The sequence below is a fragment of the Parambassis ranga genome, chromosome 9 (genome assembly GCF_900634625.1).
Source record: "Parambassis ranga chromosome 9, fParRan2.1, whole genome shotgun sequence".
Taxonomy (NCBI): Eukaryota; Metazoa; Chordata; class Actinopteri; family Ambassidae; genus Parambassis; species Parambassis ranga.
Genome location: NC_041030.1, coordinates 20,404,999 through 20,428,463, shown reverse-complemented (window position 1 = coordinate 20,428,463; position 23,465 = coordinate 20,404,999). Strand labels below are relative to the sequence as shown.

General features: G+C 44.5%; 2 protein-coding genes and 1 long non-coding RNA gene across 4 annotated transcripts in view; 2 read left to right on the top strand and 1 right to left on the bottom strand.

The window, feature by feature from the left end:
- dapk1 (death-associated protein kinase 1) overlaps positions 1-14,845 on the bottom strand; it is a 49,198-nt gene extending 34,353 nt beyond the window's left edge. The window contains exons 1-2 of one of the 2 annotated variants that reach the window (XM_028413561.1): positions 14,699-14,845; positions 13,929-14,151 (exon numbers count right to left, since the gene is read on the bottom strand). In XM_028413561.1, coding sequence (XP_028269362.1) covers positions 13,929-13,990 — 62 coding nt within the window. In that variant the 5' untranslated portion in view covers positions 13,991-14,151; positions 14,699-14,845. The remainder of the gene's footprint in view (positions 1-13,928; positions 14,152-14,698) is intronic. The other variant, XM_028413562.1, reaches the window with a different exon arrangement.
- A 2,848-nt stretch (positions 14,846-17,693) lies between these two features.
- LOC114441341 (nuclear factor 7, brain-like) lies at positions 17,694-18,595 on the top strand. The gene has a single exon (XM_028414224.1). It carries the CDS (start codon positions 17,770-17,772, stop codon positions 18,337-18,339), a length of 570 nt encoding a protein of 189 aa, XP_028270025.1. The 5' UTR covers positions 17,694-17,769; the 3' UTR covers positions 18,340-18,595.
- Positions 18,596-22,782: 4,187 nt separating this feature from the next.
- On the top strand, positions 22,783-23,454 carry LOC114441342 (uncharacterized). The gene is made up of 4 exons (XR_003671256.1): positions 22,783-22,922; positions 23,061-23,228; positions 23,300-23,339; positions 23,415-23,454. It is a non-coding gene; the product is annotated as an uncharacterized LOC114441342 (long non-coding RNA).
- Positions 23,455-23,465: the final 11 nt, after the last annotated feature.

The window sequence follows — 23,465 nt, the reverse complement described above, 5'->3', positions numbered from 1 at the left end:
CTGCGAGCTAACTCTGTCCAAAATGGAGGCTAATAACACTGAATGCAGTCAGCTGGAACAGTCTGGACATGTTTTATTGAATGTTTTATAGCGTCCTTTGTAGTAAGCAGGGGCTGATTGTTGCATTCTATCACTTAAAATGCAACTCAGTAAGTAATCCAAGTATTCAGAATACATTACTCTGACTGAGTAATGTAACGGAATACATTACAAATTATGTTCTAGGGCATGTAATCTGTATTCTGTAACTGAATACTTTTTAAAAGTATTCTTCCCAATACTGAACCTGGTACAGAACACCAGCACAGGTTATGCTGGTCCATAACAGATCATCCCATTATGATGGAAAGCATGTCTGCTCGTTTCAGGGCATGTTCTTATCCGAGTCACCCGCTGTAGCAGTTTACTACACTCCACAAGTGTCGACAAATCAAACACAGAGAAGGAGCTAATCAATGCCTCCTTCTGAGCCATTCACTGTCGGACTATAATCCTGAAAATGCTCAACGCCGAGACAAGACTGCCCAACCAGCATCTCTACAAACAGGCCAGAAACACAACATACCGATGAAGCGCAGAGACAACACACGACACAAATATGCATTCCTTATTTAAACTGATATTTTTATAGTAGTAGACACGGGGCTGAAGAGGAAGCTTCCACTGTGAGAAAGAGGTGATAACAAGCTCAGTCTGAAGTTCAAGTCGTCAGCGCAGGGTGTCTGGCACAGCCTGGGCTGACAGCAGCTGAAGATGACACACAGTTACTTTACATACACACACACACTCAACACTACCTGCCGAGTAAATCTGTATTTTCTCTGCTGGAGAGATGATTTTTAACACACGACCCAGCTAGCTTTCCAATCTCAGAGGTGAGAGGAGATGTCCTTGATATCTTTATGATACCGGAGGAGGAGGAAAATGAACCTGTTAAACCTGCAGCAGTGCATTTCAGAGCCCATATTCTGCAGAATTATTTAACACGTAGTCACTAATTCCTGCCGAAAGAAAACTCTAACTCTATCACCCCTCTAATCTTTGGCCCCAATCCTGCTGTAATCCATCTATAAATTACAGCCTATATATATGTATGTCGGCTGTATATCATGACATTTAAGACCATGGCTCCCGAAAGCATACAGCATCCCTCAACATGCAACAGATCATCTGCACAATGGCAAAAAAAACTAAACCCAACACAAGAACTGCATCGAGATGTGAAATAAAGCCATCACCGGTCTGGGCCAACAGCCGGCTCACAACTGAGTGCAACGACAACGACAGGTATTCATCAGATCCACATAGAAATCAATAACAGGCCGCCGCTCAGTTCAGCAAACCTTTGACACATACAGAAGACAGAGCCACTCTGTGGGAACCTGAGACTCACATGACTTTATTTCATCTCAGGTCCAAGAAGATCATAATTAAACTCTAAATCAGGCTGGAATGACACATTAATGAATTCAAATGAATCAATATTTAAGCTAATATGATTAGCATTAATTCCTTCAGCCATCTGTGTCTTTGTGTAAGTGCCAGGCATACCATTACAAAGTTTGGAACAAAAACACGAGTTAAGGATTTTATATGTGGTTTCCTAATATAATTTGAAGCATCAATAAAATGCACCTCAACCCACTCAAACACAGAGAAGCAGAAAACAGCAGATTTTAAAAGCTGCATTCTTTTAACTACACGAGCACCCACAGTGCATCAACTACATGGAATAATAAAGTCAGTAAACTGAGCAGCGATGTCCTTGTGCGACAGCAGCCAACAGTTTCCTTCCTTCCACTCCTCTGAGCCAGCTATTGATTGGCTCTGTGTACTACCACTGTGAAATAAGAGCAGGCGCCGAAAAGCTGAAAGTGTTAAGTACAATAGCAGGCAGAGCTGCAAACTACACACACACACACAGCTTCTCTGTCAGATCTGATGCACATGGACTGATGATGGAGGATGACACATAACTGGGAACACAATAAGTGTGATCTCACCTACAGTTTGCTGAAAAACTACAGAGCAAGTTGGTGCTGCTCGCATTTTTGTGCATGTTGTTCACTTTGATTTATGCTGCAAGTAAACTAATTTATATGACAATGTTTTTGCCTGCTATAAATGCGAATGCACACATGGACCGCAGGCAAATGTACACACCCAGCAGCCACAAATGATAGTGTGGCTTTAGCAGGTTTTTAGCCAGCTAGTCTCTTATTGCTGAGCAGGTAACCGAGGAATGAAGCCCATACACAAGTGTCAGTACCTCTGACACAACAGCAGTTCCTCTAGTGGCCACTTGAGGCTGACCTCAAAAGCGAGACAATCCCCACATAAAAGTGTCCAAACCTCAGAGCAGATGTCCCCCTGATTTAAAAAAAAAAGCAGAACAGAAACACAGACGGTACATTCAGCAGAATTTACCTACATCTACCATTTGTTTCCCATCCCAGAGTGCCCTGCTGTTTTTCCCCTGTGCTAATCTCAGCAAATACCTAATCTACACTGCTGCCTCACATCTGCCTGCTAATCCACTCTACTGTCTGACATACTTTGTGGAGATGGATAAGCATCAGATGTCATCAAACACAGGTCTAGATTTCAGGTTGGATCCAGCGGCCATCAGACAGAAGTGAGGAGAAGTAATCTGGCACAAGCCTCGCACCCTGTCAGCTCTGTCACAGAGCAGCTGGTATGCTGCACAACGATTGGCTGATGGGATCAGACATCGCCATGTTGGCCCGGCAGGAAGGTAAAGAGCTGGTGGTATACCATCACTGTACATACCCAGGTTAGATTTGTGCCTAGATGAAATGATTACATCTTTGTGCATTCTTTTAAGATGCCCAGACTCACACTGAATTTATAATAAAATCTAAAAAAAACCAAGGTTGGTTGAGATGAAATTAACAACTTTCCAAGACAAAAACTCACTGAATGATTGTCATGTGGCTGCTGGTTGAAAGTGACTCAACCAAGGCTTTTTGAGTCTTGTTAAAGGTAGGGTAGGAGATTTCATTCTGATGCACTTTTAATCTGATAGCAACCAATTAGTTCGGCAGTTTCGCTTTAAAACGAAGAATATGAATCATCTGTGGAAGCTATAAAACACTAAAAACATCAGCCAATCCTACGAGGCGCCCCTGCGTGTTTAGTTGGCTGGTTGTCACTCTCTTCCTGCTCTGTGCGCACCAGAGAGGTACGTGCATGATGCCCGAAGTCACAGGGTGAGCTCCGAGAGAAAGGGGCGTGTGTTTACTTTCAAAATCTGGCTGACTCTCACTGAGTTTTCAAAATCTCCTACCCTACCTTTAATAGAGCATAATTTGATGACATATCACACCTGAAGTCATGTCTTGTGAATCACCTGTCTGTCAAACAGGATGCATTCAGGGACCGTCAGAAAACTCAACACTTACCCTACTGTCTCACCACTAAGGTCCATTTAGCCTGTTGTGCTTACAGAGAGTGACCTTGACTGAATAAGTGTTTTCACACTCGCTGTCAAACTCATTTAAAACCCCTGAATGTCCTGTGTAATGGGGCATTATGCTTTAAGCAGATTAATGTTTAATGGGGAAAGAAATCTGCCATTCAGCTTTATTTTGAGGGAACTACACAAACACAAGACTCACTTTCCGCTCTGTCTTTATTTTGTGTGTGTGTGTGTGTTGTGTGTCCCTTTAAATGTGTGGTCACTGCAATTACAGCCCTGCTTCTCTACTTAATTAAATTGTCTTTGGCTCATGGGGGATGAATAAAGTCCCAGTGCATGCACGGTAACACCATGCTTTGTCAGAGTCCAGATTCACTGCGTCTGTCTGCTCCTGCAGAGAAACCTGCTCAGCGTTTGACACTGGCTGGGTGTTTCTGTGCTGAAGGAAATGGTAATAGATGACAGAGCAGATAAAAACAGAACAGAAACTGCATACTGCTGACAAGTATGAAGTTAGTAAACACTGCACTCCACGCCGAATCAAAGACGCTTGAGTAACAGCAGTGACGTTTATGATGTCTCCCTGAAAAGGCAAAGCTGAGCCATGTTATTTGAATCTACACTGAGCCCATCAGCAGGCTCAGTGTAGAGGTAGGACAGGTTTTCATCCAGTTTCATGCTGGGTGTATATCAAACTGCATCTACCGCTACCTGCACTTCAACCAAACCAACCAAAACGACAGAACTGCAGGTGCCTGTGCCGCGCCCCCTCGGGCTCCGTGGCTCTCTGCCGTCCGATATGATTCAGTGTGAAAACTCCCCGGTGAGGCCGAGCTTTTCATTAGCATGGAGCGAGTGTGGGAGGCCGGCTTGGAGTGCTCCCTGCCCACTCAGCAGTAGTGTGGGCCACAAACTGCACCGGCAGAACAACATTATGCAACCAGCGGGCCATTGTGTACAGCGGAAGGGTAACCACAGCAACAGGATTCACTGAGACTGAGCAGAGGAACCAGGGCTGCTCGGAGGAAGGAAGAGTGTGGTAGATAATCCTGGGTGGGTGTAAACACTGGGTATGCATGTGTGTGTGTGTGTGTGTGTGTTTATCTGACTACTCCAAGTTATTTAATATTAATGATGCCATGGTAACAGACAGGTTCCTGCTCAGAATGGCAAAACTACCGCAGACAGTAACACGTCAAGGGAGGACTGGACGATAAACTGTTACAAACTAGTCACCCGGACTCTTTTACCCCGTTCACACTGGGGGAAAAAATGTGGCTTAAGCAGGATTCAGCCGCATCCTGATCAATCCAGATGTGTTTTATCCTGAGTGTGAACACCTCGAAACCGGCTGTATCCAGTTTGATTTCAATCTGGCTAGATCCACGCACGAGAGGTGGATCTAGCCGGATTGGCTCAAATGTGGCTCAGGTGTGAACGCACATGTGGCGAGCGAATCCGGCTAGCGACATGCTACTTACGGTTAGCGTTGTGCTACTTCCGGTTCACGGGGCGCGACACAGGACAAAAAAAAATGCATGACACATGCGCACACGCGGTCCTAAAGCAGCGTGAACGGACTCTGTATATTACGAGGCGCCACCTAGTGGTTTGGAGGACAGCAAACACACTGGATGAAGCCGGATTGAGTACGGACACAAGTGTGTGCTAGCCAGATTTGAAAATAGGTCTGAACGCATCCAGCTTAAAGGCTGTCTGGGCTCAATCCTACTCTAGCTGGAATGACTTTCTCCAGTGTGAACGGGGCCTTTGAGGTGTCTCACATCGGCGCCAACTAGCACAGAGAGTGGTGCAGAGTATCAGGCAGGGACAGCTGGTGGAGTCACTGTCTGCAGCGTCCAGTTTTTATTGGACAGGGGCCACACATGGACAGGGGAGTACTGGAAACAGACTTCATGATCAGCGCTAATAATTACAATTAGCTGGTCAGATTTGACCCATGGACATCACCATCCTAAACTCCTACACTGTGGTGGTGGGACACCATCGCACTGGGGGCTCTCTACAGGTGTTTCGTCCTTCCTTAACTCAGAACTCTTTTACAGTCTATCAGGCAGGTGTGACTTAAGCAGGAAGGGGGGGGGGGTCTAACCGAGAGGCAGCCAGGGTTTGTCCATGTCTAGTAGCCACGGTGAAAAGCCATTCAACGTGTCAGAGGAATGTCAGTCACCTCCCCCTGCTCCGAGGTTTAAGGGCAACACAAACAATGGACACATTGTGCTGAAAGGTAAAGAGGGGTGAAGGGCTTCTGTTACATCTTCACAGCTTTTATGACCCGAAAAAAAAAAAAAACATACTGTCAAGAACTCCTCAGAGGAAAGAAACATAACACATAAAATGAATAACCTGGTAAAGATATCCAGGCTAATGTGTAGATATTCTGGAGGCCTTGTTATTTCAAAGACTTAGCAGCAAGAGAAAATCAATAATGAAGTCCTTATTAATATTCTTGTTGGATGGATTAGAATCCATTAAGATGGTGTGAGGCACATATCACTGCAGATTTCACACACGGCTGACAATGAAGGCGCTGACAAAAATCATGCAGTCATCTGTCCTCATGGCTCTGTGGCAAAACTACACAATGAGACACTGCAAGCTAAACAAGCACATGGACATCTTAAAAATGCAGTTATCCTCTGATGCTGGGTCTAATATATTCAGCTTTGATGGATCTTATTTCTGTCTTGGTTTGTTTTGACTATAGACTTTAAATATGGACACTCTGAATGTTCTGTGAGACCTCGGCCATTACTAACATGCAAACGTGTATTTTCTGAAGCCGCCCTAAAGTGGTTCTTTATGGTTCTGCCTCTGTTAGTGTGTCAGTGTTGGCTTCCTGTGTCAGATTAATTTAGCCTTAATCTGGTTGAGCACACCAAAAAAAAACTCAATTTCAGAGACATGTGAAGGTGATGTCTGCAGGAGGAGAGGGAAGGAGGGGGGAGGAGATTTGGGGTGCTGCTGGTGCTTCAGCTGGTCCGTCTATCATCTCCTGTATTATGTAGCGTTTGCGTTTTCAAAGTTGGCCCCTATACGTACAGTGAAACTGACATTCAGCAGGTTTCGAGCTGGTCCAAGCTGTCATGACTCAGGGAAAGTCAGCAAGAGCTCGAACTGGTTTTGTAAGGTTTGCAAAATCTGATGATTTCTAATGATTAACAGACACGACGTAACGTGACATGTGCGATGAAGTGAGCTGGATTCTAACGCCTCCATTCTGAACTTGGTGGCATTAATTTAAAGGGAACAGAGATCTGAACACCGGTGCCCTTTCTTTCTTTTGAGAAACAACATCACAGACATCACAAAAGGTTGATCTTCAAGGACGAGACTTTCAAGGAAACCAGACTGTGAGAACACGAGAGCCGCCAAGCCAACAGAGTGACAACAAAGACCTAGAAACACCCAACAGGAACTATTTAGAATGAAACACTTTCAGTATTAACTGAAGAAATGGTTTCATTATTTTTTAAATACCTCTAGATTTATTGATTTAGTTTTGATAAACCTCTTTGAGGGAGCTGGATGTAGCACTTGGGGAAACACAAGCCTTACAGATACTGTGCTGAGCTGGACCCATTAGGTGCTCGGTGCTGGCATGTCTTTAGAAGCCTAACAGGGTACACAAATAGACACCGTGCTGCCTTCAGGCATGCTACAAAGTGAAAACTAGCTTAAAACAATCATGGCTGACCAGCTCTACCTGTATGCACAATGATGGCACATGGATGAAACTAGCTTCATGTTGTAGGGGTTAATTCAATGAGCCAGTATCAGCTTCTGTTTGTCTACCAGCATCAACCATCTATGGCCTTTTAGATTCGATTGATTTGAGTTGTTCCCATGAAATTAAGGGCTGGTCTGTTTTTTGTAAATATGTTTACAGGTTGTGTTGTTATAACTTTGATAATGATAAATATAAAAAGCACAGCACAGCAGCACTGTAGACCTGTGCCACCACCCGGACACATCCCAGCCAACATGGCTGCTGAAACGGTGTTTCTGCCCAAGGTTCTTGCTCAGCCCAGATCCTGTTGTTTGAATGAGCTCCAACTTTTTGCACAACATCTGGACGTTCATGGAGATTTGAAGCAGTTTTGTAATGACAGAATCAGAGCTGGCAGTTACGCAGTCACATGTTTTTTGCTTTGTCAAGTGAACAACTGAGAGGTTTCCCAATCTGAGCACATTCAGGCGAGCCCGAGCCACACAGAGGCTTCGGTTAATATGTGGATGCCTACAACAGCTACACTTTAAGCCTTCAGAATATTCTTCAACAACCACATTTAATCCCTTTTGAGGACTAATGACATCTCGCACATAGTCTCAAACGATCGATCCAGGGTGTGAACAAATATAAGTATCAAAATAAAAGCTCCTTCATTGCTCATGCTGACAAAACATGAAAGCTGCACTATTTTGGCAACTCGGGTATTTTGTCTGACACGCCCACATGATCTTATGTTGTCTCTACACACACCAGCACACCCACACATCCTATAGACACAACTATGGCCCTCTACAAGGAGCTGTATTTGTTGTAGACATGTGCTCTGTGTTTTCTTCAGCTATGGTGGCTTTTACAAAGTTTACTCAACACAAACAGCATCACCTTCCATCCACTGGAGGATTAGAGAAGCTAAAAGACTCTAATTATCATCAGGGAGACTGTAATTAAGCTTAAATTACAAAACTGCTCCATGATTGAGTGCTGCCTCTTCCAGGAGAAACCGAATAAGTGGACGATTACAGTGTGATAAGAAGACATTGAAGTTACACACATAAATCTTTTGAGCATAAAAACAGAAAATATCCAGAATCGATACCTTGAAAACAAAACAAATCTGGGCTGCGATGTGATGAGAGTGCACACTAAGACTCTGCAGATTAACTGTGATTACAAGCAGTTTGTGTCAGACTGGAGAAGTAGCACAAGGAGGAAGATGATGGGCAGAAAAGGGGGAAAGCAGTCTTTCCCAGCCGCTCACAGACCCTCACCTTCTATGCTCGACTGCCTGCAGATCTCTGCTAATTGACCACAAAGGATTGTAACTCCCCCTTGAATGAACACACACTTTATGCACACACACACACACATACAGTGTCAAACCCTCGCCATTCACCCGCTAACACAGTTGGCAGGAATCCAATTATCGTCCATTTACTGCAGAGATTAATTGAAAATAACTCGTTATCCTCCTCCAGGATGTTCCAAATGAGTCCAGCCTCAGTTTGGACTTGTAAGCTGACTCCGACTGTCATCCACACCAGCATGGACAGGGTTAAAACTCGAAGTCCTTTAACTAATCTTCTGCTGCATTGACTTTTCTTGTTTTCCAGCACATCTTTCTTTCATGATGATCTTGAGGTCATGGGAATATGATCATGCCTCTCATGACTCACAAACTCCTTACTACTGCTGCAGAGTAACGCTGGTGACAGGCAGTCTGAGGCTCCGTGTGCCTTTGCACTCGGTATGTGAGATAAATTACAAAGATGTAAACACCACAGACTGAACCTAAAGATGCTGACGCAGAGTCACAGAGTAGCATGTCTCCTCTCTCTCTCTCTCTCCTCTCTCACAACCTTTTTCCACAGCTCATCCAGTGGAACTATAAACCATGCCTGTGTTTTTGCATACTTATCACAGACTGTGGAGCTGCCTGGTACCGAGCAGGGAGCAGGTTTCTCTTAGATGGCAAACATCTGTAACTTTACAGCCAAGCTTTAGGTGCAATGTAGAACGGGAAAAGGAAACAGAAAGGGCTCAACAACCTATTTTACCAGGTTAGAAACCCAATATGTGCCGATTGTATACGGTGTAACAGTGTAAAAGCTGGAAAATGAAGAAATAAAGATGACTCGTCAGATGCCAGCTGCTTCATCTTCATCATTACCCAAACCTGCTTAAAGAAATCTCCCCTGCACGCTGGAAACCACAGTTGCTTGATGCAAAATAGGTACAGAAATTCAATAATTTATGCATAATTAACATTTAATTCCTCTCCTGTGTGATCATTTTAATCCATCTTCAATCAAAGTCATTAAACTTGTTTTTACTACTAAAAATACTCCAAGAAACACCCTCTGTATCCAACGTACTTGAAGGAAAAACCTTGAAATCTGAGCTGGCGGGGGAAAGGGAAAAAAAAAAAAGAGGTGCAGTTGCATTTATGCCACAGCGCTGCCGCTCCCAGGGGTCGCAGGGGTGGAGTGGAGTGGGCTGGGTGAGTGACAGGCCTCATCAAGGCCACTCCTGCTCTCTACACTGCCCCTCCACCCAATAATGTTGGTGGTGGTGGTGGGGAAGGGGGGGGGGGGGGGTAAATCTAGGTCAGTAGCTGGCGTACTGTCTGCACAGTATGAGAGAACATTCTGTAGATTCATTTTTAATGTCCTCCGTAAAGACTACAGGTTTCTAGAAGGAAAAAGGAACTCTAAATGAAATCACCACTTAATATGGGAATCCATGAGTGCATGTCCTCTGCTTATAAGCTCATTTTGTATTCATGGAAATGTGTCTTTGGGGTGATTTTGTAGCGGAATAACCCAAATGCAGCTTAATTTGCATTGAAGAATCTCTTCAGAGAAACACCCACCCACCCCTTCGCCTCTATGAAACACAACTACACACACACACACAGAATATTTGGCACAACAAGAAAGCTGACTGGTGGGGAGCCACACGGCGGTCAGATTAATGCAGACTAATGACGGAGGCAGAAATATTCAAAGTGTGAAACTGCGGTGGACCATACAGATACAGAGACACAGGACCTGAACTGTCGTTTCTTGCTTTCCAAAAAGTGGCTGAGTCAGTTGTGGCTCGTCACATGAATGCCAACATGCAAACTTGCATGACCCTGCGGTCATTGTTCTTCCCCTGTTGGCTTGCATGCTGCTTCGGAGGTTTAATCCTCTGTGATCGCATGCTACGGTTGGACCAGTATAAAGAGTTGCTTCTCAGATATCAGCCCCTGGTGTGACAGGGTGCTGTCTAACTGCTAGCTGCACTGAAATACAACCAGGAATAAGATTTTATTTTCTTCACACATCCTCTGGAAACGGCTCTTTAGAGTGTCCCAGATTTCCCCGGTATCCCCACACAACAGAAGAGAGTCACTGGAGAGCTACTTGGACATATTAATTAGCTCAGGTTTCACTTTAGCAGTTTTAATGATGTATTAAATGCATTTGTGGAAATACTTGAGGTTATCCCCGAATCTCTGTCCTGCCACAAGGTGGCCGAACTCAGAGAATGGGTGAGAGAAGAGGGGCAGGGTATCCCGAAGTTGTCCCCGCATCTCTGCTCCTCCTGACAGACAGTTTTAAATACTTTATCTCCTCTGGTAACCTGAAACCAGACTGTGGTTTTCAGCTTTAGGAAAATACTGTAAATTATTAACCCTTTGTTGTGCCTCTGTGCTGGCAGCAGACATAGCCACAGTTCTAATTTTACACCAACATGTCAACATGTACCTCTGTGGCCTTCAGGACCATACAATGAGGCGGATTCACAGCAGCATCATTTGCTGTGTGTGAACAAGCAGAGAGAGGCCATTGTAGCAGGAATACATTATATACATTATGCAATCTGTGCATGAGGACTCACATCAAACACTGCACATACTGAGGACGGTGGTAATGTAATGTGTTTCCAATGACTGCGTTCAGCAACGAAGCAGCGATCTTTGCTCCATGGGTTAAATAGAAAGAAAAAAAATAACATGCCCTTCAGTGTGCTGCTGACTACTGAGGCCCTCAACCCCAGAGTGTTTTATCCCCTGCAGCATGACAGCCACATCACCACTATTAAACCTTTAAACACTTTAACGACACTTCACCCTGCACTTAATGATCATTCTGAGGAGGCATCAAACAGGAGCGCCTTTGCCAGTCGCTGTGATGTCTTCAGTAATTCCCTGCTGATCTGCAGGCACAAAGTGAGAATTTTCTGCCAATCTGTGGAGCAATTACAGAGCAGCTGAGCACAGATGTGGTCAGAGCTGGAGGACAGTGTTTGGAGGAGACCAGCGGGGGTGGCACTTTCTGTTAGGAGGAGAGACGCAGGCTAACTTCCCCTTTTTTTTTTGTTTAAATAAGACACAATCCAGAAGGGAGAATGTCTGGGATTATCATCCTGCCTGGAGGATCAACAGCTAACAGACACGTTTTGCACTTCTCATAATTCCAGTCCTCCAGGTTGTCCTCTGTTAGAGGAACTGGGTAAATTATCACACATCTATGAGCGCCACGGCTCAGAGAGGACCAGCCTGTCCCTGATCAAAGTGGGGCTAAATCAAGATAAATCAATCATTCTGACCTGTGTGTGTGAGAGAGACGGGATTAAGATCAGCCAGCACGGAGCCCAGAAAATACATTCTTCTGGCAGTAATTACTGCATTCAACAGCTGCACCGCTCCTCCTCCCTGTGACAAGATACTAATGAAGGCTAGATGCCTGGCTTCACCCGGGCCCAGCTCTGCCATGCATGCAGTCTAAAGGCAGGCGGTGTCAGTGACTGTGAAAGGATAAAGTCAATGCTTGGGTGAGAATCCCTTTTTCCCTATTTTCTCCGAATCAAACAGCACCGATCCAAGTCCAAAAAAAGAAAAACAGAGTCCAAGACCTGGAGTACAGTCAGATCAAATAGATCTCTGTCCTTACGTGTACAGAGGATTAACACAGCTGGTAACGCTGCGAGTGGAGCGTAGATCTCATCAGCTTTATTCACAGACACCGGCTCATTAATCTCTCTCTCTCTCTCTCTTTATACTTTTTCTGTACCCAAAAAGTTCCAAAATCCCATTTGGCTCAACTCAATCCAAGGCAGAGGTGCCTGTAGTAACGTTTTTCTACTTTTTCCACTTACATAAACCAGACGTAGCAGCACAGTTTTCCACCTGCTGCTGGTTTTAGTGTGAAATTGTGGCAGAAATGTGTAGGTCTGGCCTTTAGCCTGGAGATGAAGAGGCAAGATCTGTATACATAACTAATCATGTGATCAAAGGTGAAGAACTTTAGCCACATTGATTGTGTTTCAACTCTCAAAAGGCAGCCACCTGATGTTTCAGGGCCAAGTACACTGAAGTCCTTTTGTGTACCAGTGATACCTGCACCACAGACATGTGTTTTTTAAAGTAGGCTGACACTAAATATCATGTACACTTGTAGCCTGAGCTCGCTCCTTCAGCCGTGCAGAATTCCTCTGTCGCATACAGACGTGAAGTCCTTACAAATATGACCTGTGCAGCCTCTAAACAGGAGCTTACGTTGATGCTTTAAACACAGAATGCAAACGTTTACATTTTTTCATCCAGATTATCACACAGTGAAGGACGACAGTGCTGCTATTCTTCTAATCAAACAACAATAGAGAGCAGATCCTGGTGCAGGAGCGATGATCAAATGAGACTATCACGCTCACGTAGCCGTCTCTTTACCTCCAGCCAGAAATCCAATCCCATTACACAAAGCTCCCCAATCGTCTCCATTACCGAAAGCAGCATAGCGAGGGAGCCACAGCGGCTTCAGATCAGCTCTCCCCTACACTGCAGGATAAGGTGAGCCAGCGAGCAGAAGCAGAAAGTCGCCAGAAAAAAGGGCCCCAAGCAGAGCAGCAAACAACTGCTTTATGATTACCAACAGGATGTTCATGTGTCAAAATCCAGGGAAACATTTCCACGTATGATCTATGAAAACACATCTTCTATGGCAGGACACAAACTCTAAACAAAGTCTGGCCAATGCTGAGAGAGGGAGGCTACCTGGCCCTGGTGTCAGAGGATAACTCACCTGTTCAAGCATTCAGACTGTATAATTAAGCACCTGCACCTTGCTCATATTATGGATGATGAGTTAGATGGACTCAGTTGGTGCCAAATAGGAAACAACTTCCTGTTTAACCTGTTGCCTAGCAACCTGCAGCTAATACTAACATTTACAGCTTTACTCTTTGGCCATTAGAGATCTTCTGTCCAGTGGTGGGCAATAAAATCCTGGGGACAGCAAAGGATCCAACTGCTGTCCACAACACTGGACGTATTTGGAGCTTTCAACCTCGCACAACAATCAGTCTACAACCCATTGTTCTTCCAAAATAAAGTCAGACCATGTGGTCTCCTCAGGGGGGGGGGGGTAAGACGGGCCCTCACATGGATCCAAACAGCACGGCAAAACCAAAGAGAGAACGGCTCACTCATCAGCTTGACAAATGTAAAGATGCACGGTGATATCATGAGTCCTGTCCTGCAATGAATCTCCAGGGAAGAGGCAGCTACACTCACTATACGCTCTTCATCACTGACAGGGATGCATTATGGACTGCATTCATCAAAGCCTATCACAGAGGGGCCAAGCAGGTCCCACTGCTGTGTGTGTGTGTGTGTTTAAATGAAGGTGTTTTCCATGCACCCATCCAGCCTTAAAAATGGGAAGCTCATGCACACAGATCTCAGTATCTTACCTCCCCAGCTCGTCTCCAATTTCGTAAAATTCCTCAACATTTTCCGGGTTGAAAACAGTCATGTTGACCAGGCACTTCCTTCCTTCCTTCCTTCCTTCTTTCCTTCCTCTCTTCCAGCAGACTCGTCCTCTGAAGCGGCTCTTCACAGAGGCACCATCCCTACCAGCAGCCTCCGGTCTTGGGCAGGGTTGGGCAGCCGCCGATCCTCCTCCTCATGCTAGGGCTTCCCAAACCAGGAGAGAGAGAGAGAGAGTGGGAGAGGGGAGGAGAGAACAAAAAAAAAATCATTAGACCATATGTCAACAAAAGGAGGTGAACCTGCACCTCCACGCAGCGAGCTTCGCTCCTCTGCGTGAATGTGTGTGTTCCTCCAGTTTTTAGGATAATTCGCAGTGAACGCGCAGGCTGCAGAGGAAAGCAAATAAAGCCCCAGTGAAAGCTTGGTGTAGCCATGGGAAACACGCTAACCACCTCCACCTCCTCCTCCTGCACCAGCCAGGGAAAATGACTGCTGAGTAAAGTCACATATTGTTAGCTTATCTTCCAACCAAAAAAACTGACCCGGGAGGACCCGGGCAGGTGTCTAAACCCGATTTAAGTGTCAAAACTCACCCGGATCACTCCTCCGAATAAAAAACTCATTCAAGAGCCAAAACCACCCCCTAAATCCTAAATTAAACCCAGGTCTCGCCTTCGTAACGTTATATTCCCTTTTACACACACACACAAAACTGACACGAATACTGAAGAAATTCTGTAAAGTAGCTTACGGTTCCGCCGCCGTGGGTCCTCCTGCTGTCAGATGTAGCCCAGATTCCCTGCGCTTTCCAGGAGCCTGGCTCTGGCTCCCCAGGTTCGCCTCACGGAAGACAAAATGCTGCCGTGCACGGGAGAAATCAACGTTAACAATGTAAGAGGCAGTCTGGTCCCTCTGCTGCCTTCAGCGTCTCTGGGAAATCACGGGAGCGACACGACGACACTGCGTAGGTGTTTCGTCTTTTATGGTTTATACAGAGGCGATAACTGAATACCAATACAGATGAAAAAGAACAACAAAAGGGGGCTACGTTCAGGTAAAATAATGGGATTGAAACCTGGCCGCGAGAAATGTTACCAATCAGCGTTTTCCCACGAGAAAGGTAGAATATACCACGCTCTGACGTGCCGTGAAGGCAGCGTCATTGTAGCAGATGGAGAAGCTGATTTAGTCGCAGGAGGGCAGCAAAACCTTTCACTTTTATTTTAATCACACCTAAAAGTGTTCATGTTTTTAGACTTATTATTATTATAAATTACTATTATTTAATGGTTATGATAATATTCGTGTGTTTTTGTTGCTTCATCTCATTTTTATTTATTATTTTCACCATCAAATTGCCTTAATAAAATGCTGGTTGTAATAAAATCATTGCTTTTACCTTGGTTTTCTTAGTTTTCATTATCTTGACCAGATCATTTAAATATATGCATGATACACTGCATTTAAAGGATCAATAGTCACAAAGCAAAACTGAGAAATCAGGAGCTCATAGTGATTTGTGAAGAAAAAAATGGTGAATTATTTTAAAAAAAGTAAATTAAAAAAACTTCAGAGGATCAGAAAGGCTTTGTAACATGTTCCTATAAAGGCTCGTCCTTCATCTGGGGGCCAGCTCTTCTTAGAATGCATTGTGACTGAGACAGGTCCCACCCTGTCTGATTTACTGAGAAGCAAACTTTACAAATGAGAGCAGGAGGCCCCTGTTAACCTTTCCCTGCTCTGGGACTCCTCATGACTTTGACTTGTATTGTGCTGTATCTCTATCAAGGCCAAGCGCTGATCTGCTCCGACCCAATTCACATGTCACACTGTAAAGATATGAGAGCTACAGCAGGGCAGGGCAGAAGAAGAAGAGTTCGAATTTGGATTATTGATTCATCTATCATTCATGTTTGACACATGCATGTTTCTTTAGGCCTGTAAACGTGTCAGGAGAAAAGAAAAAATAACAGAAACCTGGCAACTAGTCTCCTCTTGACTTTATTCATGTTTGTGTGTCATCATGTCTTATGAATCATATTGCATGCATATTACTGTCTGTGCATGGATATAATGAATGGAACATGCTCTGTTTGAGGCTGAATAAATCAGCATTTGCTGCAGTGATATAAAGGAGTATTGCGCCATCTGCTGGAGAATAGCTGCATATACCAGAACCAATGTTAACATTTTTTTGGGATGTGCATGAGGACCACAGGACGGGCAGCTAAAGACAGGTCTGTTCATACTGCAGGGCTGATGAGGGCAGAGGAGGCAGGGGTCAGTACCAGTGAAGACAAAAATCTGGTTCACAGTGAGCAGCCTGGTAAAGGACTAAAACACAAACCTCCTCTTTTTAAATGTTTTATGTTTTATCACTTTGCATGCTGCTGTCCAACTCCACTCTCTTCTAAAAAAAAACGTTTCTACATGAAACGTACCTGACTGAATCGTGGAAGACGACATGGCGCCATCTGCTGGAGACAACTAAAAACAACATTTCATGACAGTTTAACACGTGAAACAAAATAAAGAGAAACTAGTTCTGTTTCCGAAATAATACACTCACCGCCCAGTGCCTTGTCCCAATATAGAGGGTTCTATGTAAGGCACCGTGTAGTTAACTTACCGGGAAAACACTTTTGGACCGGTTTTAGACATTCCAACACCACTTTCTGTCGCAGCGAATGACGTCATTGCCGTCGCATTTTTAAAACGCAGAGATCGCTCAGGGCTAAACAAGCTAAGTCGCTAGCAATTATATTTCCACCCGTTATAAAATAATTTCTTAAAGGTTTTATGGCAAAAAAAAGATAACGAAACAATAACGAGCTGTGTTATATTCGTTAAACTGTTTTTTATATTGGTGAAACAGGTCACGTGACTTCCGCTTCCGTGTGTCCGCGCTGTGGATGGCGGTACAAGTTGCTAATGTAGTGACCATCGGCTGTAGACCTGTTTTTATACGTTTATATACGTTGTAGGATATATTGCGGGTTTATATAGGGGATAAACATTATAACCACACATTGGGACAACACTACAAAACGGCGAAGACACTATAGAGAGCCGTGAGCAGGGGCTAATTTCTGATTTACATCAACAAAGCTGAGACACTACTGCGGGCTGTGACATCTCTGTTGACAAAAGGATTTTAAGGAACTGGCTGACTCGTTTGCTGGGAGAGAGAAACCCGAATCATCAGAGAGAATGAAAGAAACAAAGGAGGAGGTGGTGTGTAGTAAACACCCAGAAGAGCCGAGACTGTTCTGTGAGGACGAGCAGAGAGCTGTGTGTCCTGTCTGTGAGTTTTCTCTGCAGCAGACTCACAAAGTGGTTCCTGTAGAACAAGCAGTCAGAGACCTGAAGGAGCAGCTGAGATCTGACTTAAAGTCTCTGCAGGACAAGAGGGACAAATACAAACAAGTGGAGGACACATACAATGAAATGTCTCAACACGTCAAGGAGCAGCTGTTGTCCACAGAGACGCAGATCAGAGCAGAGTTCAACAAGCTCCACCAGTTCCTGAAAGAGGAAGAGGAGTCCAGACTGGCAGCTCTGAGGGAGGAAGAGGAGCAGAAGAGGAAGACTCTGAGCAGAGAGATGAAGAGGATTCAGCAGCAGATGTCCTCTCTGTCAGACAGCATCTCTGCTGTTGAAGAAGAGCTGCAGAAACAGCAGGTGTCATTCCTCAGCAGTTATAAAGACACTCAGAGCAGAGCCAGAGCCCAGAGCTCACTGTCAGATCCACAGCTGGTCTCAGGAGCACTGATAGATGTGGCCAAACACCTGGGCAACCTGTCCTTCAGAGTCTGGGAGAAGATGAAGGACAAGGTCCACTTCAGTCCTGTCATTCTGGACCCAAACACTGCTAACAGATGGCTCTATCTGTCTGATGATCTGACCAGTGTGAGACATGGAGACACAGAGCAGAAACTTCCTGATAATCCAGAGAGATACTCCACATTTACTCATGTTTTAGGCTCTGAGGGCTTCGGCTCAGGGAAACACAGCTGGGAGGTGGAGGTGGGAGATCATCCTGACTGGAATGTTGGCTTAGCTAAAGAGTCAGTTGATAGATATCGAGAGAAGGTTCCTTCACCAGAATATGGAATCTGGTGTTTAGATCATGGCTGTGGAAAATATGTTAATTGTGTTGGTAAGCCTTTGAGACTGCAGAAGAACCCCCAGAGGATCAGAGTCCAGCTGGACTATGATGGGGGGGAGGTGTCCTTCTACAACTCTGAAGACATGACTCACATCTACACTCACAGAGACACTTTCACTGAGAAACTCCTCCCATATTTTGGTGTTGGAAAGTCTGTTGGTTCAACAACCACTGATATCGAAGTGTGTCAGTCTGAGGTTTCTCTGAGATGTTCAGAGATGTGAGGATAATTCCACTTTTCCAGGTCAGCAGCAGCTTGTTGTAGTCAGACCACACTGTAAAGTAGAGCATATTTACTGAAGCAAGGCCTGTGAGGATTTCTGTTTATTTGTTTGATTCTGATGTTCTTGGATCTTTTGATGATTGCAGTTTTGAATCTGTTTCTTGATTGATGTTCAGTCTTTGATTCTCACAGTGCTGTAAACTGATATTTTTAAATTTTAAACATTTGTCTTGAATAAACTTTATGGTGAAACCTCATCTGATGGAAGCAGCTTCACTTGACGTGTTGTTAAATCATCACAATCATCAAAACCGTTTAACACAAATCACCAGCTGTGGATTTATATCAGATACATTCTCTTCTGTTTTCTTTCTCTGAATTGTTTCATCTTTGAATGCAACAGCAGGACCGGGTGATGGTGATACGGAGCGTGCAAGGTGCGGTGCAGGAAGACAACTGAAGGTTTCATTTTGTATCTAACTTTATTCACTGTTTGAGGGACAAAGCCACTCTGCATTGTGCATTCACTGTGTGGACATTTGTTTCTTCCTGTGAACACCACAAGATGGAGACAGAGATCTGTTCACAGTCTGATCATTCTGAATGCTCAGCATCACATCTCTGCTTTCTGACACCTTCATACATCACTGCTGGCTGCACAGGGTGATGAAGAGCAGCAAGTCTTCAGTGTCTCATGTGTGTGTTCTTCTTTTTCCTTATTGAGCATCATCTGACTGCAGCCTGAACACTTCACTGCCTTTAATGAGACGAATGACCGAGCAGAGACGTCTTACTGAGAGCTTCAAGAACAGTTACTGATCTGAGGAGAGACGTGCCGCCATGTTGGAGAAGTCACATCAACAATAAAGACATGAAGCCTGTCATGGTGAGTCCTCTGTTTACACTGTTGGATGTGTCATCACACTGCTTTTAAGCACCTGTGTGTGTCATTATTGTGTCAATGTTTAGAACAAAGTGCAGTTTGAGTGAATCACAACATGTAATCAGACTATAATGAACACACGAGTTAACAGATCATGTTTCCTGCTGCAGCTGATGAAGACAAAATGTGTAAATCTGGTTCACTTTGAGCTCTGAGCTATGTGTTAACAAGTGGAGGACTGAAACACAAACCTCTCTTTAAACTCTGCAGTGTTTTTATGAGCTGTGAGTGGAAAGATCAGTGGCCGTGTTCACAAAGATCCTTAGCGCTAGGAGTTTCCCTCAGTGGTGATATTCTAAGAAAATTCTTAGAATTAGGACGTTTTCTAAGAATTTCCACTTATAGTTAAGACTAAATCCTAGTAAAGATAAAAGAGGTCTTTGGTTAAAAAAACTGTTAAGAGTGGAGAGGAGGACTTTTAAGAGGTTTAATCGTTCCTTGAACAGGGAGAACATGACGGAGCGACAGAGAGGAGAAACGCTCTCCAAACTATGAATGACGCTGAACTCATAAAACGCTACAGATTAGAACGAGCGGGAATAATGTTTGTGGTTGAATATGAAGACTACAAATCTTAGTAAGGGCTCTTATCTTTAAAGTCTCTGAGGAAGGAGCAGACTAAAAGTTGCATCTTAGTGAAGAGGCGTGTTTGACCCCGTTGCTAAGCGTGATGCATTGTTTAGGAGATGTGGTGGGTTGACAAAAAAAACCATGAGAACGCGTTCCTAATAATATAACCAGTATCGAATGGACGGTAACATGAAGGCTTGTAGTCTCAGATGATGATGTGATCTTAAACAGAAATTGTTTGGATGGAATTAAACCTGTAGGATATTAACGTGGGATGACTGGCTCAGCTGTCACCAACTTCTGTGATTGCTGTCTGTTACATGGAGGAGCTGGTTGGAGCAGATTTACCTGCAAACAAAATGGAAACAGGTTAAAGAACACAGAGACTGAACTGGACAGAGGAGCAGAGCTCAGTCTGAGCAGTCAGCTGACGAGAGAAAAAAAAAATTCTACGAGACACGGGGTGGGAGAGGACAGTCAGCTGTATTATATTTACAATATAAACATAGAAGTCAGTGCACAGTCCTGAGAATATAAATATGGTCTATATACAGTATATACAGTATTCAAGTATGGAAACAAAGATTGCACATGTTATATGTTGTAAATTTAAATATATTGCACATGTTGTGTATTGTCCGTCTGGGTATGTAATATTGTACATTAAAATCAGTGTATGTGGGAGTTCAGGGTGGTTACAGCTTTTGGAAAGAAGCTGTTTTTTAATCTGTTTGTTTTGGTCTTGATGCACCTGTAGCGCCTCTGTTAGGATGACCGTGTAGCGGCTTGACTTTTCAAGTAGGAGGCTTGAGACATCGGTGGAAGTGAAGTCTATTAAGATATTTATTTCGGCATGTACGGTACAACATCAATCAATTGACCCACATGCTGGGACCCACATGCAGCATGTGGTCCCAACAGCACACAAAGAGCCCCCATGAATACAAAATGGCCGCCTTAAATAGTTGACGCCACACCTGGAGTCCTCTCCCATTCCCAGATGGGTGATCTCATTCTCCTTCCATTTTACCTTCACCCCACCATACACCTTACCCCAAACACAAAGCAATATATATTTACAATACATAAATGGAATTATTTTTATTAGTTTAAAAGCTAGTTTAAAACTCATCACTGTAATTGTCCCTCAATCAAACACTACAATCCCCCTGCACCTATTTCCTCAATGGACTGGCCCGGAACTATAAATAGCTGCCTGTTCCAAGAGGGACTCTTTTGACCGTCACCCCTGGCCACAACAAAAGGTAAGAGCTCACACATTAGCACTTAAACAATCATTAAAACACACAATCCAATCATTGTACTGCTAATTTAACAATCTATTTCTTTGTGTTTTGCAGATAATGCTTCCACCCAAATCCCACCAGCAAACACTAAACAACAATAAACAAATACTCTATGTTGCTGTGTGCTGTGATTTTATTTTATCACTCATCCTACTGCCACAAACAAAAATCATACTCCCTACAAGGGTTAAAGGTGAAACACAGAGGAATAACTGCTAGCAAACACTGATAACAGTAATGAAGAGGCCCTTCATTACAGCCTCCCAGAGGGTAACAGGGCAAACAGATCAGAGCCAGGGTGGGAGCTGTCCTTGATGATGTTTTTGGCTCTGCTGAGGCAGCGGGAGGTGTAAATGTCCATCAGGGAAGGGAGAGGGCAGCCGATGATCTACTGTGCTGTCTTTACAACTCTCTCTAACCTCTCCCTGTCTGCTACAGTGCAGCTGCCGTACCAAACTGTGATGCAGTATGTCAGCAGGCTCTCAATGGATGAGCGGTAGAAGGTCAGCAGCAGGTTCCTGAGGACTCTCAGGAAGTGTAGCTGCTGCTGAGCCTTCTTGATGATTGAGGTGATGTTCTCTGACCAGGAGATGTCCGCTGAGATGAGGATGCCAAGAAACCGGATGGTATGGACCCTCTCCACACACTCTCCATTGATGTAAAGGGGGGTCTGGATTGGTGCTGTGCTTCCTGAAGTCGATGATAATCTCTCTGGTTTTCTTGGTGTTGAGAGCGAGGTTATTCTCAGAACACCAGGCTGCCAGCTTCAGGATCTCCTCCCTGTAGGCAGCCTCATCACCTCTGGAGATGAGTCTGACCACTGTTGGGTCGTCGGCAAACTTGACGATGAGGTTGTCATTGTGGGCTGGACTGCAATCGTGGGTGTAGAGACAGTACAGGAGGGGGCTCAGCACACAGCCCTGTGGTGAGCCGATGCTCAGCGTGTGAGTGGAGGAGAGGTGGGGGCCAAGTCTTACAGTCTGGGGTCATGGACAATCAATCACTAATACAAACAGTCATCAGCTGCAGATCTAATAGACTGCAGTGCTGAGCGTTGCACATTTACAACTAAGACCAGCAGGACAGCAAAGTAGCACATGGTGTAAAGCGGTCTCACCTGAAGGAATCTGAGATGGTGAGAAATAAGATTCTCTGGTGTGATGAGACCAAGATAGAACTTTTTGGCCTTAATTCTAAGCGGTATGTGTGGGCGATAACCAGGCACTGCTCATCACCTGTCCAATACAGTCCCAACAGTGAAGCATGGTGGTGGCAGCATCATGCTGTGGGGGTTGTTTTCAGCTGCAGGGACAGGACGACTGGCTGCAATCGAGGGAAAGATGAATGTGGCCAAGTACAGGGATATTCTGGACGAAAACCTTCTCCAGAGTGCTCAGGACCTCAGACTGGACCAAAGGTTTACCTTACAAAAAGACAATGACTCTAAGTACACAGCTAAAATAACCAAGGAGTGGCTTCACTACAGCTCTGTGACTGTTCTTGAATGGTTCTTCAGGTGTATGAATAAAACAATAAAGTTAGAACAGTCTGCATGAGGTCAGAGGTTTCAGGTGTGTTCAGTAATAAAAGGTTTGACAATAATCAACTCATGAAAGGAGAGGCTGGAGTAGAAGGCAGACTCTGAACCTCATTCAGGATCCTGACAGGCTTCAATCCAGGACCACATCAAAGGCTGTGAAATCCTGAACTGAACAACACTTACCTGCTGGATGATAAGAGACAAACCGAAGATTATTGAACTTGGTGAGTTTTTCACTTGAGGATGCCTTAAAAACAGAAGAATGGCAGAAAAAGATCCTGGTGTGTGTCTGTGTTTCCTTCTTCTAACATCAGCTGTGAGGACAAACTGTTCCCTGACTGCCTCATAAATCTCACTAACAGGTGCCATGATGAAGAGATCATCAGTGTTGTTCATGTAACGGGTGGTACACAGGCTCCAAGCTGAGGAAGAGAGGAGGGCTCCCTGCAGGAGGAAGGAAGCGTTTGTTGGTTGGTTCTGGTCGGGACAGACCTCGCTCCACACTGACGCACACAGAGGCCACAGCACAGGTATGTGTGTTGGCTGTAGCCTTCTGTTGAAGTTGTATGAATGTGGTTAATGTGGTTTTCATGTGTTGCAGACACATGCTCAAGAACAGTGGGGTGTCAGCGGTCTTCCAGGTATTTTAAATGATGCTGAAATGACCTTATGTGTTTTAAATTATTGATGACTAAAGTCCTTTTGTGTCTTTGCAGAGCATCAGCTTGTTGGATGTCTCTGCTCTTGACACGGTGCAGATTTTGGTT